The 15,825-nt window shown below is 42.5% G+C and overlaps 1 protein-coding gene across 2 annotated transcripts in view; it reads left to right on the top strand.

Moving 5' to 3' along the window:
• MKLN1 (muskelin 1) overlaps positions 1-15,825 on the top strand; it is a 94,265-nt gene that overhangs the window by 28,325 nt on the left and 50,115 nt on the right. The window contains exons 5-8 of one of the 2 annotated variants that reach the window (XM_083830601.1): positions 554-663; positions 4,522-4,714; positions 12,139-12,216; positions 13,425-13,490. In XM_083830601.1, coding sequence (XP_083686727.1) covers positions 554-663; positions 4,522-4,714; positions 12,139-12,216; positions 13,425-13,490 — 447 coding nt within the window. Of the gene's footprint in view, positions 1-553; positions 664-4,518; positions 4,715-12,138; positions 12,217-13,424; positions 13,491-15,825 lie in introns of those variants that run through there. The other variant, XM_083830602.1, reaches the window with a different exon arrangement.

Here is a 15,825-nt window from a genome sequence, read left to right as displayed (position 1 = left end):
GTTTGAGAGTTTAAAAAAAAAAAAATTAGATACAGTTTTTAAATTGGAGACTGACAGTTTTCCCTCCTTCCCTCCTCCACATCTTGCAGACGTTCCTAATTTTGTAAAATTTAAAATACCCAAGCTTCATTCCCTTCACCATTAGGGAAAATAATTGTTGCTGACAAATGTGAAAATAAATGTACTGCGAGGAGCAAATACTGTCTCTGGTATGCTCGTGATTCCCATCCATGTCAAAGCTTGTTGCCTCTCAGAGCTGTTTAAAATGATAGTATTTTTGCTCTATTGCTTAAAGCGAGCTTCTGCTTTGCCATGATCTGCTGTGTTAATGTTGCTTAGTGCAGGTTGCTTTAAATGACAGCTTTACCGTGATGCGTGGTGATTTTTTCCTATGCTTTGTTAAACCTAAACTTATGTAAAGTCATAAGTACTGAATCTTATTTAACCTTCAAAAGCTTTCTGTTGAAATAGTACTGTTTATAGCCTGATAAGACTAATGCAGTGCTTGTTTGATGTTGATGCCTCCTTTTTCTCCTTTTCCTTTCTCCTCCAGTTCCACTCTTATCCTGGGGACCTAGCTTCAATTTTAGTATCTGGTATGTTGAACTTAATGGCATTGATGATCCAGATGTGGTCCAGCCGTGCCTCAACTGGTACAGCAAGGTAGGCCCTGCATTTTAGGTGCCTGTTTGCTTGAGGATTTGTCGTCTCAGAATCTTGTGAAACTTCTCGGCCTGGAATTATGTGACCTTTTCATTCCTTGAATATCTGCTATTGAAACAACAAACATGCGTAGTTAAAGCTCAAACCTCATGGCTGGCTTGGACTCTGAGCCTTGTGTCTGTAGGTTCTGTAAAAGAAAGAAACAAAAACCTGCTAGGTAGATGTTGCAAGGAAAACTCGAAGGAACGTGGAGTCAAAAGGGGACAATGTTATTAAAATAATTTGTCGTGGAAGGGAAATAAATATTAAAGATCCCATTTCTCCCTCTTGTTGCCTTTTAAATAGTCATTTATTACCATACTAGTCCTTCTACAGAGCTGTGTATGCAAGTCTAGAGGCTTCTGGTTTATATATGCAGCTTTTATGCAACAGGGGATGAGGTTGTTTAAAGAAAACCCACTTCAGCGTCTTAACCTGTTGCAGATCTTTGCACATCTGATGTTTACCTCTTACTGTCTTTTTCTTGAAAATCCTGAAACGGAGGGGAGCTGACGCCGCTGGACTGAGATGAGATGATTTATGCCATTTGTCACTTTGATGGATAGCGAGTTTAAAGGGCTCTAAACATTATTTGTATAAGCTGTATTTAATTGAGCACAGCAGACGCCTGTTCTGTGGGTGGGAAGCGCACTCTCACAATGAGAAATCAGTTTGGTGCTGTTTTTTTAATGCCTAGATCTTCTGGAACAATTCATGCAAGTCATGTGGCGTGTTACAGAGAAGACATCCTTCCCTTTTGAATACGACTGAGTGGTGGAGCAGCATCTCTCTGCTTCCAGAACGAAAAAGTCAAAAAGGGGATAAAGACTGATGGTGGCTGTGGTGCTGCTGACTGTATCAGAGCTGTTAGCATGGCCCCAAGGTTCTTTACCCCACTGTCTGGCTCATAAATGTTTGTACCAACATCACAAGTGACTTCGTGGAGGATTTAAAAGCAGCGCTAACAGTCACAATAGAAGCTGTCAATAGCAGCTTTAATCGTAACGTGACATTGTGGTCATTAGCCTGCTCATTACCAGTGTCCAGTTCCAAAAAGCCCAGCTGACAGAAGCTGCTGATGGTTTTCTGTGCTGCTGCTTCCCAATGGTGGTGCCTCCAGCATTTTTGACTAGCTGCTGCAACTAGGAAGCTATGTTTTTTTTTTTTTTTACTTTTTTTTCTTTTCTTTGATGATGATGTCAACATCTGTTTTGTTCTCTCAACCCATGGAATCGACACATTTCACGGTCAGCGTGTCTGCAGTGACAGCTTCTTCGAGGGGGTGCCAGCATCGTTCTTCTAAAGCTGCGAGCCCTAAAGCAGCGAGGCAGGGACTTAGTCATGACTGTCTGGATGAGTTGCCAAGCTTTGGGTGATCAGCGTGTGTCACCGATGTTTTCTTCTCTCACGGTCCTCAGGCCACTGTTGCCAGAGCCATGTCGGAGGGTATGTGCTGACCCTTACGTAGGGAAAGGCAGGATTGAGCTCCTTCTTCCGTTCCTTTGAGGTATCTTCCGTTCCTTCGAGGTAGTGTGGGTATTACCATGCGTGTTCTTCGAAGCCTGACAATTTTGGAAATCAAATAATTATTCTCTATTGTCTGAGACCTTGGACAAGAAGGTTCTACACGAAGTTGCCCATCCTTTTTGCGGCGTGAGCTTCAACCAACAACATATTTCACTCCCCCCAGGAACAGGAATTAGGTGCAGGAGATGAGGACTACAAAGCAGCAGGCATGCTCCTCAGTTGGCTCCCTACTCCTCTCTCCTCACAGCCTGGCTCAGCTGACAGCCTCCTGAAAGCCTTCCTACTCCAGTTTTACTGAGGAGCAAGCAGACTTTGGCAGTTTAGCAATGACTGTCATTTTTGTTTTTGATAATGAGCATTGAAATATTTTTAATTCTACCTGTGTGCTTGACAGTGTGAATGTCTTAAGTCTCATGTTCTCATTAAGATTTTAACCAAAGGAATTATTTACAAATTCAGATCAAAGCCATTCTTTGGTTTGTCATCTCTTTAAAGCTGCATGACAGCATGTAAAAAGGAGCCTTTTATATACTTTTTAGACACCATTTACGTACAATATTTTTACATTTAGCTTCTGTAGTACTGCTGCGATGCCAATCACATGCAAACTTCTACATTACATCAAGTGGCCAGCCTGCGTCCAACAGTCATTTGATGTTTTGGAAGCCAAATCTATCAATCATGAGAGGCTCAGTGGAAATATACAGTCTCAATTTTGTCTGATGGCTGAACTAGAGGAGCTGAACATGTGGAAGTGGTTATTACTGATGTGCAGCTATCCTTTTGCTCCCTTGGCCCAGCAAAGAATCTAACGTGCTTTTGGCCTTGACTTATTCAAGTGAACATTTGCTTAAAGTCAGTGTCTTAGGTATCTCTTAGAAAGGAGGAAAAAAAATCAAGAAACCTTTTTTTTTTTATTATTATTTGTGCTGTAAAGCTGTGTTTTAGCTTTACTATTCCTTTGCCAGTGTCCTGCGTCTTTATTGGTACGTCTGCTTGGCCTTTCTCGTGTGGGCTGGGAACCGATTTTCTAAAAATGCATGGTTCTGGCTATTTGCAGTTGTGAAATACTGATGGATTAAGAACTAAAAATACAGCTCATGGCCATGTTCTCTTTAGCTGTTTCAGTTTGAGGTTCTTGCTATAGAGCCATTACTTCAGAAGCACTAATGTGTTTTGAATGTTGGTATTAGTTTTAGGGTTTCCAAAGGATTCTGCTCATTTAAATACAATAACTTTCAGCTGTGGCTTCCGTTTAAGAATAAAACCTTTTATCTGTAGTTTGATTGGTCTTAGAGGTTCTTAAGTTGGATTTGTTTTTGACTGCACTCGATGATGTGTGTTAAAGATGGAAATTGAGATTTTTTTTTTAATGCCTTGGAACTTGGGTTTGAAGGGTCTGCATAAAAGAAGTGGCTCTGAAGGTCTGAGCTGCTTACCATAAAAATCTGTTGCTTATGCATATTGTTGGCAGCTTTGAATATGCAGTGGGGGATTTGGTAGGTTAACTGCACAAGCTGTAACTCTTAAACAGAATTTACTATTTTCTCCTATTTCCGTACATTGATTTTTGATCTAGCGAGGGTTTTTCTAGCCATCTAGCCTCGTTCCCACAATCGAGTGGGAAATGAACAGCTTTGGCTGATCCGTAGCATGAAAGCAGCAGGGGCTCTGCTTTAAGGCCTGTGGAACTATTTTGAAGGTAAAATTTTGGCCTCGTGTAAATACTTGCTGTCACGGATTCGAAACCCTCACGAGCTTTGTGGGCAGCCATACGTTCTGCTGTTCCATGGCAGGAGCAGCGGTCACCGCGAGTATTTCTATTCCAGTGTTTTTTTTCGTCTGCTTCCAGAAAAGCTGTGACCTACTTACTCTTCTAAATTATTTTGTTACATAAGAGTCATACAATCAAATTATGTAACGCTGATAGCGAAGGCTTTTTCCTGCTCTGTGTCATGGAGGCCTGAAACAGCAGGACCGGGCGGATGGGGGGGGAGATAATGGTTGCTTCAGAGATCCGGGACGCTGGGCAGCCTCCTCTTGTGTGCCTATTAAACTGGATGGCATGAAGCTGTATAATTTCTGTGCTGTTGGAAAGCAAATGTCTGCACAGCTTCTAATGCCTTTCACATAGCGTTCCTCTGTAAGCTCAGTTCCTCTGTAAGCTCACGCACAATTTATGTGCAGTGTGCAAGAGCCTGTTCTGCCTCCAGACAGGTTCACAGGTAGTCCCCAGCAGTGCCAGTAAAAGGCAAATCTACATGTCTCATAGGTTTTCTTGTGTTCCAGTAGTACCGTGAACAGGAAGCCATTCGCCTTTGCCTAAAGCATTTCCGTCAGCACAACTACACCGAAGCTTTTGAGTCGCTGCAGAAGAAAACCAAGATTGCTCTGGAGCACCCCATGTTGACAGACCTGCATGACAAGCTGGTGTTGAAGGGAGACTTCGATGCTTGTGAAGAACTGATAGAAAAAGCTGTGAATGGTAAGGGAAGCGGAGGCAGTCGGGTATATTAATTAAAAAAAGGCATTAAAATGTTACTGCTTTAAATGTTAACGTACACAGCAGTGGGATTGTCTAGTCCATGTTCTATTCATATTTAGCGTGTGGTGTCCTATCCACTTCTGGACTTGTATGTGCATGATGTAGGCTAAAAATTATGGAATCACTTCTCCCTGTTACTTTTGAACCTCTCTTTCCCCTTGAAATGGCAACGTGGTGCACTTAATGGGTGAAGATAGGTTCTGCATGCAAGTGGCTGGCAAGCTGAAGGTGGGTATAGCTATCAGAAAAGTGTTCTCAGCAATGATCCGCATCGTGATCTCTAGTCAGGGCTTTCCACCTGGTTGGAATTTCAGCAGAACTTGTATTTGAGAACTCTGTCTATGGGGACAATGCTCCCTGGAGGAGAGTTTAGGAGTCATGGTGAGCGGAAGAGGCTGACTTCGCTTACTGGTTTCATTCTAACTATTAATTTTTTTACTTGGAACCTTTCATCTCAGAAGCACTGCGTGTAAACGGCTTTCAACGCCTAAGATGGGTGAGATTTACTTTCCGTTGATGGAACAGGATGCACGAATTGAGCTACTGCGGTGAGGTGTCTCCAAAGGCCAGTGCAGCATTTGGATTGCAGCTGGATAAACAGAGGTCCTCATGCCTGCGGGTGTTGAGCTTTTTGATGACGTGCAATTGCTATTCCTGGGAAATCTGTGCTGGCATGAGAGATCCTTGTGCCTACGGACTTATGGACTTAGTGCACTAATTTAATGGGTGTCTGGCACCAGAGGTTTGTTCTGTGTTTTTCTTTTTAAATTCCAGGTTAATCAATCATTTCGGAATCTCTCTTGGATAGATGGCAGTATGCCTGCCTGGCTACCTCAGTGCGTTTTGTACCACTGAAGTTGCAAGCGGTTCTTGAGATGTGATAGAAATGATAGCTTTAAAATCAAGGTCTGTCTTCCATGAAAACCACAATCTTTTCGCGAGGAAGCCGTTCAATGGAGCATGGTGTTAAGGAGTTTCTTGCAACAGGTTGTCAAAAACTGCAGCTAGTGACTTTCTGTGAGTTTTGGCTCAAGGTTTTTCAACCGTAGAAGCAAAACAGCTCAGCTCTGCCCTGTGCTGAGCTCGCTGAGCAGCTGCAAGCATTGAGACTGCGTTCGTCCTCGTCCTTCTGAGTGCTGTTTGCCCTCCTGAGACTATGTAGTGTTGTTGGCTGGGAAGGGAGCATAAACAGCTTCCTGCAATGCAGGGGCATTTTGCAACCAGCAGTTTTCTCCCGAGTCTAAGGGCACACTAGGGTTGTAGGAGGAGAAATCAGCAGGGAGCTGCGGCTGGCTGCTGTTTTGTTAGGCACACGAGCGTCAGGGGCAGCCGATGAGCCCACCGAATTGAGGCAGGATCTGCTGAGAGCCAGAGGGGTGCTATATGCTAACGGGGATGGTTTTGCCAACGCATCAGTCTGCTGCCTTGGCGGCTTAATCTCATCAGTGCCTAGAGGCCGTCCTCTTTCCACTTCATCGCAGGCTGTAGTAGAAACTATTTCTTGAATGGAATTTCACTAGAGATCTAGAATGTGCTGAATTAGGTCCCTCAAAAATTGACTTCTTTTTTTCCACGGGCATTAATGAATCGAATGTTTGTGGCTTTGTTTTCTGTGCTGTCTGTCAGATGTTAATTTCTTTCACTACCGAATACGTAGCATACTGCATTTATTCCCTCCAGCAGTTTTCCCCTAGGGCTTGCATGGAGGTGGTGCTTCTGTGTCTCCCTGGTTCGTTGAGAGCGGGGTTGCTGTCTGCAGTGCTCAGCTTTTCCAGGTGTGGAAGTACTGGCAGTAGACGTGCCTGGTAGAAGAGTCTGTCTTGTGTTGCACTGGCTGGCAGATGGACACTTTCTCCTTGTCAGATTTGATATGAATAATCCTGGTTCCTGTAATCATGTCCCTTTTTGGAGGTTGGAGAGCTCTGCATCTCTTAAGCAACCTAGAGAAATGCTGTAGTTTGTTTTGTCAGTCCTTTTTTTGTCCCAGCAAGTACAGAAGAAAGTGTTTTTGGTAACAGGCTGTGGATAACTTAGTAGGAGAGTCTTCAAGTAGCACGGTTAAGTTTCCTCACTGTTTTTGAGTGACAGAATAATATGCACAGGCATATTTATATTGCTTTCTTTTAATCTAGCACCGGGCTGGCTGAAGTTAAATGTCAGTGTGTGCATCTCCCATTGCTCTGTTGTTTATCCTTAATGATTTAGCTTGACTTTGAATACATTAACCTTCCTTCCCTCATCCTTTTGCGATTCTTTTTGCTGTCTTCAGCTTTTGTACCCATTTAAAGCTCTATCACCTCCTAGCAAGCACCCTTTGGAGAGAAGTGCTATCTATCCCGAGACACCGAGGCTGCATCCCGTTTATGCTGTAAGCTGACAGAACTTTGCCTAACTGGGTCAATCCAGCCCCTGCTCGGGACAGCGTGTCCCCTGGCACTGGTGCTCGTGCTGCCACGTGGCGAACCAGGTCAGGGAGCTGATCCAGCTAGGATGGGGGAGAGGGGTAGGAAAACCCCTCTGTTTGCCACAAAAAAAACTGAAACTGCGGCTGAAAGAGTTTGTCCAGAGTTGTACCAGATGACTTTAAATGACTTTAAGTCAAGTAACTGGATGTATTTGGTACCTAACAGCTGGGTCCTTCTTCTTTTTGGTAGGATGGGAATAGATGTTATCAGTCTTTCAGCTCTTTCTCCTACAGCATCGCTGCCATCTGCTCCCTGTGGCCCTCCATGGTTACCTGTCCTTGCTCCGTCCTGCACATCTCTGAAGCTCTTCAGTTTGAAAGAACCTCGTCTGCACCCAGCGTTTTGCCTTTTTTTTTTAGCAGCTTCGTTGTGAAATCTCAGGAGCTTGCAGCTGAATCTGGAGGTTGTGGGGTGTTCTTATGGCTGAACTCCTCTCCGGTGCGGTGTTCTCTCAAATAAAAGCAGGTTAACTTTAGTCCTGCGTATGGCGAGTGCAGTGGAGTTCAAGTGTAGAGTTAATTGAGGTACACAGATCCTTAAATTATCCCTGAAATGGTTCGAAGAGCAAACTGTTCTGTAACAGGCTGGACATGAATATGTGAACTCCTGACCTCCCGCTGTTCTGAGAGCTCGTAGCCTTAAAGGAACAAACAGCAGTGCCGTGAGGTTGACAGAGGTGCCGCTTGCTCCATGCAGTCTAAAATCCTGATCGTAGAGGCTGATATTTGCTGTGGTAGGTATTTAAGAAGTGAGAAGTGATGCATCTCTTGCAGGCTATTTCCATAGGCTTAGTCATGTAGAAAAAGTGTAGGTGGTCAAGAATTAGTGCTAGCAGAGCTAAACTCTTGTTCTTTTGCATTGCTAATGATGAACGCTGTCTTCCACCTCACGTCACCAGATGATTTCTTTTGAGAGCTCAGTGGCAGGCAGCCACACTTTTCCCGCAGATTCTTTTGACTTGTGCATTACACTTAGAAAATGGGCAAATGGAAACTCTGGCAGCTGCCTGACTTCCTCTCAAAAATAAAAAGGTTCCCTAAACCTCAGCTGGTTCACAGACTTGGTTCAAATGCTTAAAATTTGGATTCATTCCTATAGCTTTCAAGCAGCCTATATTATTGAAGGAAAAAAAATCTGCTTAATATTCCTACAGAGAGCATGAGGCGTGCAAATTACTTGGTGGACTGTTTGCAACTACTGTAAACACAGAAAGCTGCCTGAAATGGATTGAAGATCGGCTAGGTTTGCTGCCTATTAGTATTCCAGGGACCGAGGTGTTCTTTCTGGCAGTTTTCATGTCCACATGAGAGATGCGTATGGGGCTGACTTCTCAACAGATAGAGCGATGAACCAGGAGACGTGAGGTACAGCCTGCAGGCTCAAATGTCTCCCCAGACTTGGGATGAACGGGAACAGCTGTATTCTCCTGGAAGCCGTTGACATTGACACTTTAATTTTACCTTCAAATACTTTTGGATTCACGTCTGAGAAAGTATAGACGCTGGTTTGCTGCTTTATCGTACTGGAGGGGAGAAGCTTGCTAGGGATCCGAAGCCCACGTCTTGTGGAAGTTACCTAGAGGCTAGACTCTTACCTGGCATCCTCTTTGTTTTCTGCTTCAGATTTTGTTTGGAAGCATCAACAAAACAAATAAACAGAAAACACCAAACCCAGAAGTCGTGGGCTAAATGTTCCTCTGAAGTTTTTCATGCCATTAGCCTAAAGTGAATAGAATTTGGTAACCCTCTCTAGAGGCGTGTGTTGTCTGAAGTGAAACCTAATACAACTTTTACCTGTTCCAGATCAGCTTCACCAAGTCAAATATTTTTGTCTGCAATGTTTGCTTTGTTACTTTCTAGGTAACGTGTAATTGGCTGACAAAATAAAACCTTCGTTTATCAGGGAGGTGGAATTTACTAGGCCCTAACTATTGTGAACTTCGTGTTGTTACAAGCAAAATGCGTCACAACTTGGTGCGAAGTGTTTGAAAATAGTACAAAATAAAAGTTCTGTCTGGCTGCAATTTTACAGAGTAAACATGGACATTGAAATGAGAGACCTCAGAGGCTAAGGAAGTAACTTCCTTTAAAGACCGGAGCTTACCACGTTTTCTACAGTGGACTTGAAATTTATTTTAAACTACCGATTCATTGGAAACAGCTGACAGACATGAGCAGGCCTAGTTCTGATCTTCAGTGCCTTGCAGAAGCTTTGGAGACTTTTTGGTCAGCACTGCTATCCTGGCAAGAAACAGAAGGAGTGCACTCGAACAGGTCTGGCATCAGACACAAAATCCACCTAGAAATCCTCCTTTTTTTTTCCCTGTGGTGTTGGACAGGTGGTGATTCAGCTTCCAAAACAAGCTGCCTCTGGTTTGCGGTGCAAGTGGAATGAACGTGGAACTGCTCCCAGCAGAAAGAAACATTTCTGGGAAGCAAGCTGGAGTGTTTCCAAACCAACGTCCCATGGAAGACAAGAAGCATTATTAAAAGAGGCTGAAGGCACAGTAGGGGAGAAGTGTCATATCTTGACAAGTGCAGCCTGTGGGTGTTGAGCATGGGAGAGAGGTTAAATCACCCTTTCGGATCCTGTGTGGTGTAATTCATCCTCTTGAGCTATTTATGTCCAATTATCCATTGGCTGCCGTGGGGATGATTACAGCCTTGCGTTCTGTCTTGAAGACCCAACGCTAATGATAACCAAAAGGCTGAATTTCTATCTAGGTTTGTGGCTAGAAAAATCTGAGTCAGTATGGGGTTTCTTACAGTGCATACATTTGTTCTGTTGGAAGTTGGCTCTTGTGAATCAGAACTCATGAAACCTCAAGTTTCAAGCCTCTCAAGTCCTGTCCCAGCTTTGCAAGTCCTGAAGAAGTTGGAGTAAGAGCCCTAGTCTTAAAAGCAAAACAAGCCCTTCTACATATGCTGAGCAAACTTTTGGCTTTCCTCAATTACCTAATGCTAGGAGAGAGCTGCTGTTTTTGGCTGTAAGACAGGTGAAAGTAAATCTGCCCTGCTTTCACAGCGTATTGGATCTGAACAACTTGCAGAGCTGAGTTGATGAAAGTTGAAAGCACTTTTGTATTTTGAGACCGAATTCAATACCTTTCAGGAGCTCCTGAGTGCCTTTACTTTGCTAGTAGATGGTCTTTAAATAGAGTATTCATCTTCTCCCAGGAAATCCTTGCTGGCTTGGGTTTTAATTAAAACCTGGATTTCAGTCATAGAATCATAGAATAGAAGGGACCTTAAAAATCATCCAATTCCACAACCCCGCCACGGGCAGGGACCCAAACACCTATAACCATCATGAATAACCATCATGACAAACTACAGGATAGCAGGAAATGCTTTAAAACATTCTCTGAATGTTGTGTCATGCTTGGAAAAGATTCTTACCTTTTTGTAAATAAATAGGTACGAGTGCACTAAGGAATTTTCTTTCTTCATCTGTGTGCTTACCAAAGGATTTTGTGTAAATAAATGGAGGCATTCATGATCTGTTCCATTCTTACCTCAAGCCACAATTACTGGGGTTGGAAGAACTGATACCTATCATATACAACTAAATAATTTCATTTTTCCTTTCTTCATTTTCCATTTCTTCACAGAACCACAGAATTGTGTGATTCTGTGATTCTTTTTTTGTGGAATGTACAAGTGATTCCTGAGCTAATTTGCTGGGTCCCATCCTGCTGAATTGCGAATCTCTTAGGTATTACGTGCTTTAGGGCTTCTGAACCCATCCTACATCTGAGTGAGCAGCCAATGTGCAATGTGCTGTTTTACTACAAAGCTGTGCAAATCTGTCATTGGAGTCCCGAACTTGCCTGTGTTAGTTACCGTAGCATACCGGTGTAAAACTGGCTGTCTGAAGTCACTCTTTTTTTTTTTTTTTTTGGGTACTGTATGGCAAGTGTTTATAGTGCATTTATAAAGAGCTCGTGTCTTGATATGGTGGGATGTAGGCAAGCAACTGCTCGAGGAAAGCTGCGATCGAGGGACTGGCCGTTAGGAGTCTAACAGTTTGTTATACATGCAGAAAGTTAGGAAGTCTGTCTTACTGGAGTCATCTCAAGGCTGATACCAGCAGGTTCCCCAAACTCCTGCTAAGCTCTTTCCAGACTGAAGGGCAGTCCTGGAGAACGTGGGTGTTGTGTATCCCCTCTTCGAAAAATTAAACATTTCTGTAGTAGACTGATGACATACACAGATCAGAATTAAGAACTGACCTCGGGATGCTGGAAAAAAATGTGTGGTAGGTGTACAGAGGGAGAGGAAGGCACATGGGGAACGTGGATAGAGTGCTGCAATTAATGCTTCTTACATAAATGCTGCAGTTGGCATATCTGGCCAGTGACCTAATGTTGCTTCGGTTTAATTGCTTAAGTCTCTGAAAAGAATGTAAACTAATATTTTGTTTTTCATCCACTGCTTGGTTGTCCCGTGTTGTAGCATTTAAACAATCTGCTTTTCTTCCCTTTTCTTCTTGGATGAAGCTCCAGAGATAGTGCCTCACCTAGTTTCAACTTAACGTGTACTAAAAAGGTTGAATTTTACGTGCACTGGCAACTTCTCTTTCCCTTAAGTGTGGGGGTGGGATTCTAATCTGAATTAAATACACCACACTGGAGATTTATGGATAATTGGCATCACCTGACAGGCAAACAGGGTAATTCTTGATTGATCTAGTAATATGTATTCTTTTTATTATAGTGCTTACACATTTAGTTCATTATTGAGTTTAACAAACTAAATGATGTCTATAGAGAATTTATTTAAAATGAAGACTGGAGAAGCATACTGGATTGAGTATGGCTGAAATAACCTGCTTTAAAAGCGATTTTTTTTCTATAATGGAAGTATGAATGTTTTATACAGCAGAAATTTTGTTTTGCAGATGGTTTATTCAATCAGTATATCAGTCAACAGGAATACAAACCTCGCTGGGGGCAGATTATCCCCAAAAGCACCAAAGGTAAGGATATTTCTTAAGATATAACCTTCATACTGCTAGTTCTGTCGTGTTCCTTTTTGGATACAGAGCAAGAAAGCCTCCTGTCGGACAGCTGTTCAGGGGAAAAATTGCCATTTATAAAGTCGGTGAAATGCAGCCTGGACTCAGGCTGAGCAAGGAACGCAACAGGAACACTAGCTGTAACTTTAAGGATAGCTAATCGGTTCAAAAACGAAACTCAGAATGTAGGTTAAGCATAAGAACAGTTAGCTGTGTGGCAGGATTTAATGCATGGAGTCATCTTAAAGGGCAACGTACAGCTAAGAGTGGTAAATAAATGCTTTATCTTAACATGGAGTATTTTAAATTTGAGACATCTTTTGAAATCTTTGCCTATTGTGCAGTAAATTCTGCAGTTCAGGTTTATCTCTGGTGTTCTCTGCCTTGAAAAGTCTTGTAACAGCAACCTTGACTACAAAGTACAAAAATCACTGTCATATATCAATCTTAGTATTCGAAGTGACAGTCACCAAACGTGGAGGCCCATACCCAAACCTCTTGGGAAGGGTTATCTATGAGAACAAGTAGATTTCTCTTCCAGCAGAATGCCGGTTGTCTTTCTAATGTTGCTTCCCAGGGGTGATGCCTGTCCTGAATGTTTAAGAAATCTGAAGTGCTTGGGAAGCTGCTTTAATTGGACGGTTGGAATTCCCTTATGTGAGAATAAATAATTGGTGCAAAGCTAACAACTCTTCTGTATCCGTACCATTAGCTCTTTGCTTCTATCCCTTGGGTACGGGGCCGTGTCATTTGAGTATCTGTTCTCACTCGTCTGCCTTCAGGCGGCTTTGGGTGAGAGAAGAAAGGGGAGCAAAAGATTCTGTGTCCCCAGCACTGGAGAGCTTCAGAGAGAGCTCAGACCTCATTTGTGGGGACCTGCATGCTTCAGGAGCTCCCGAGCTCCTATGCAAGGCTCGCAGAATTGCAGTAGGGCACTGTATTCAATGTAGCTCTCTCTAATATATGCCAAACTGTATATATTTATATTGCACGGAAGAATATTACCTGGAGAAAACTTTGTTAATGCTTAAAGAATGGCAAGTTGTTAAATTGCTCTGCTTTTTTATAGTACTGAAGTTATTATATATTAAGCTGTATATTTTTCATTTAGAGTCTTATTATGGACCAACACTCTCTCCTTCCTTTTTTTTTTTTTTTTTTTTTACAAGGTGATGGGGAAGACAGCCGACCAGGGATGAGAGGAGGCCATCAGATGGTTATAGATGTTCAGACCGGTGAGTAGTTGCTGGGTTTCTTAACCGACTTAATTACTTAATGAGATATTTTTCAGATAAGTGTGCAAATGTGTTCTTCAGGGAATGTCTTAATTTAAATTTCTGAGGTGAAATTGCACTTTTTAATAGTTACATTAAATACTGTGCTTTCTTTTCTACTCCAGCTGCTTTTCCCACCCACTTCTCCCTGCTCGTTCTCCTTTAGGCTTGTTTCACTAAGAAAACAAGAACAATTGGTTTTAATTTTTGTTGTTCTTCCTCTCCTTTTTGAGCAGATGCTTAGACAAGAGAAAAGAAATCAGGGATGATTATTTCCCTTATCTATTACATATTGTGTGCTTTGGAATAGCACTCAAGCAATAGAACTGATGTGTTGAAACATTCATTCTGTTTTGGTTAGAGTGGCTTCTACCTTCCGCTATTTTTGTGCAAGAAACTCCATTTAAATAGATATTATTTGATGCTTTTTATGGCAATGCTTTCTATAGCGGTTTAAAGAATGGTTCAGCCTCTGTTTCAAAGAGCCCACAAAGAGAAGAAAGGGGGATATGGGTAACAATTCTGCTGATATTATATTCCATAATTTTCCATAGCTTTGTCTTGCTTTTATTTAATCATATTTTGGGGTACGTTATTCTTTACTAAAGTAACCTTTCAATTATGCATCCCTGCTTGCATCTTTTCTAAGCAGAGGATTTGTACGAGTAATACAAGTTTCCTTAGGTAAGGAAAAATAAGATCAGGGTCATCAGTAGCAAAGAGGTGTCATTGGGGGAGTTGGCACAAGCACTACTGTGGCCGTATCTGTTGTGGTCATATGGAAAGGGACTGAAGCATGTGACAGAACAGTACCTTCAGGAGTAATTTGCTAAGTCATAGTGAACAAGCAAAAATGCAGCAGTAGCTGCAGTCTTTGGCTTTTACTCAGGATGTAGTTACCGGGCTAGAGAAAGCATTCGAGTTGTTTTGTATATGAAAGCAAACTTTTTTTTCGGTGGAAGAGATTCATTAGAATAAAATGCGGCTGGAGGATTGCTGGTGTTTGCCTGCAAAAGAAGCTGTGAACGCTCCCTAGTGGTCCTGGTGAATAAGTAGCAGCGGCTGTTTGACAGGCGTGCCGAAGTAAGACGAGGCATGTGAACTTGGCAAGGCGCAGGCAGTCCTTTAGACCTGCTGAAAGAAAGAAAGCTGTGGTAGTGTGAGCCTTCATTTCATATTGGTTTAAGTCTTAGCAAGCATATCATCTCTGCTTTAGACTTAGATTTTCACTCTGCTGTCATAAGGCAGTAAAAAACATGGATAATTGATTTTTTTTGACTTAAAACTGGCTGGAGAGCATGTGCAGGAGTCCCAGTGCACGAGAACTGGATTTCAGTCCTTTCCTGCTGCAGCTCTCTCCAGTGGGGGCAGAATACCTTCCTTCAGATAGTTTCGCAGTGGGATATTTGGGAGGTTGCCCTTAGTTTTGCTTCCAGGCCCATTGAGGCTTGTAAAAGCTCATACGTTATTGAAATTAAAAGGTTTGCCATGTAATTCAGCTTACGGACAGGCCAGGGGAAGTTCTTGGTGCTGTGTGTATTCTTAAACCCAGCTGCTGCTGACTGCTTGAGTTTTCCTTTTGAACGTAGGTAGCGTTTAACGAGACTGTGGGAATTTGGCCAGCTATGTCAGGATGTGTTTTGCAGACTGGAGCTGGTCTCCCTGGCCAGTCTTGAGCAAATCTAGTATTGATGGAAAAAGGAGCAGCAGCACACTCAAAGACATCGTCCCTTCCTTACCCACATGCTTGTTGAGCTGTATTCTGAGGTTTTTGGGAGGTGAAGGAGTAGTTCACTTTGCATTCCTCATTAGGTTGGGGAAGTCCTTTCAAAAATGACTGCTTTCCTCAACTTTAATCTTTTGGAAGCAAACTTAACAAAATCAGACTCATAAGGAGGTTCTGATGTTTCATATCACATAGAACAAGCTTGGGAAGCAAACTTTAATCTCCAATGTCAAGCCCTGCTGTAGCTCTGGATATAACTGCAGAAGGTTCTGCTTTTTGATTAACCTCAAGGAGATATTAGCCAGTTGCTACTGATTACAATAACAAACGTTTATTTTTATTAAGTTTTGTATAGTACCGAGCCTGCTGGATGCACATGTTAGTGTCAGGATAGGGATATGGGCTTGTAAGTAGTCGAGTTACATCTCGAGTTACTGATAGCCAGTTGAGTCACCGTGAACTCTTGTTTATGCTCTAAGTTTCAGGCAGAAAATAAGTGAACTTCGCCTAAAGTGCCTTTTAGCATGTCTTATCTTCCAGTTAGGGGAGGCTGAAAGCAACTAAAAGAGC

Source organism: Anser anser, assembly GCF_964211835.1.
Source record: "Anser anser genome assembly, chromosome: 1".
Classification (NCBI taxonomy): domain Eukaryota; kingdom Metazoa; phylum Chordata; class Aves; order Anseriformes; family Anatidae; genus Anser; species Anser anser.
The sequence above is the reverse complement of the archived record's forward strand: the minus strand, read 5'-3'. Positions and strand labels throughout refer to the sequence as shown.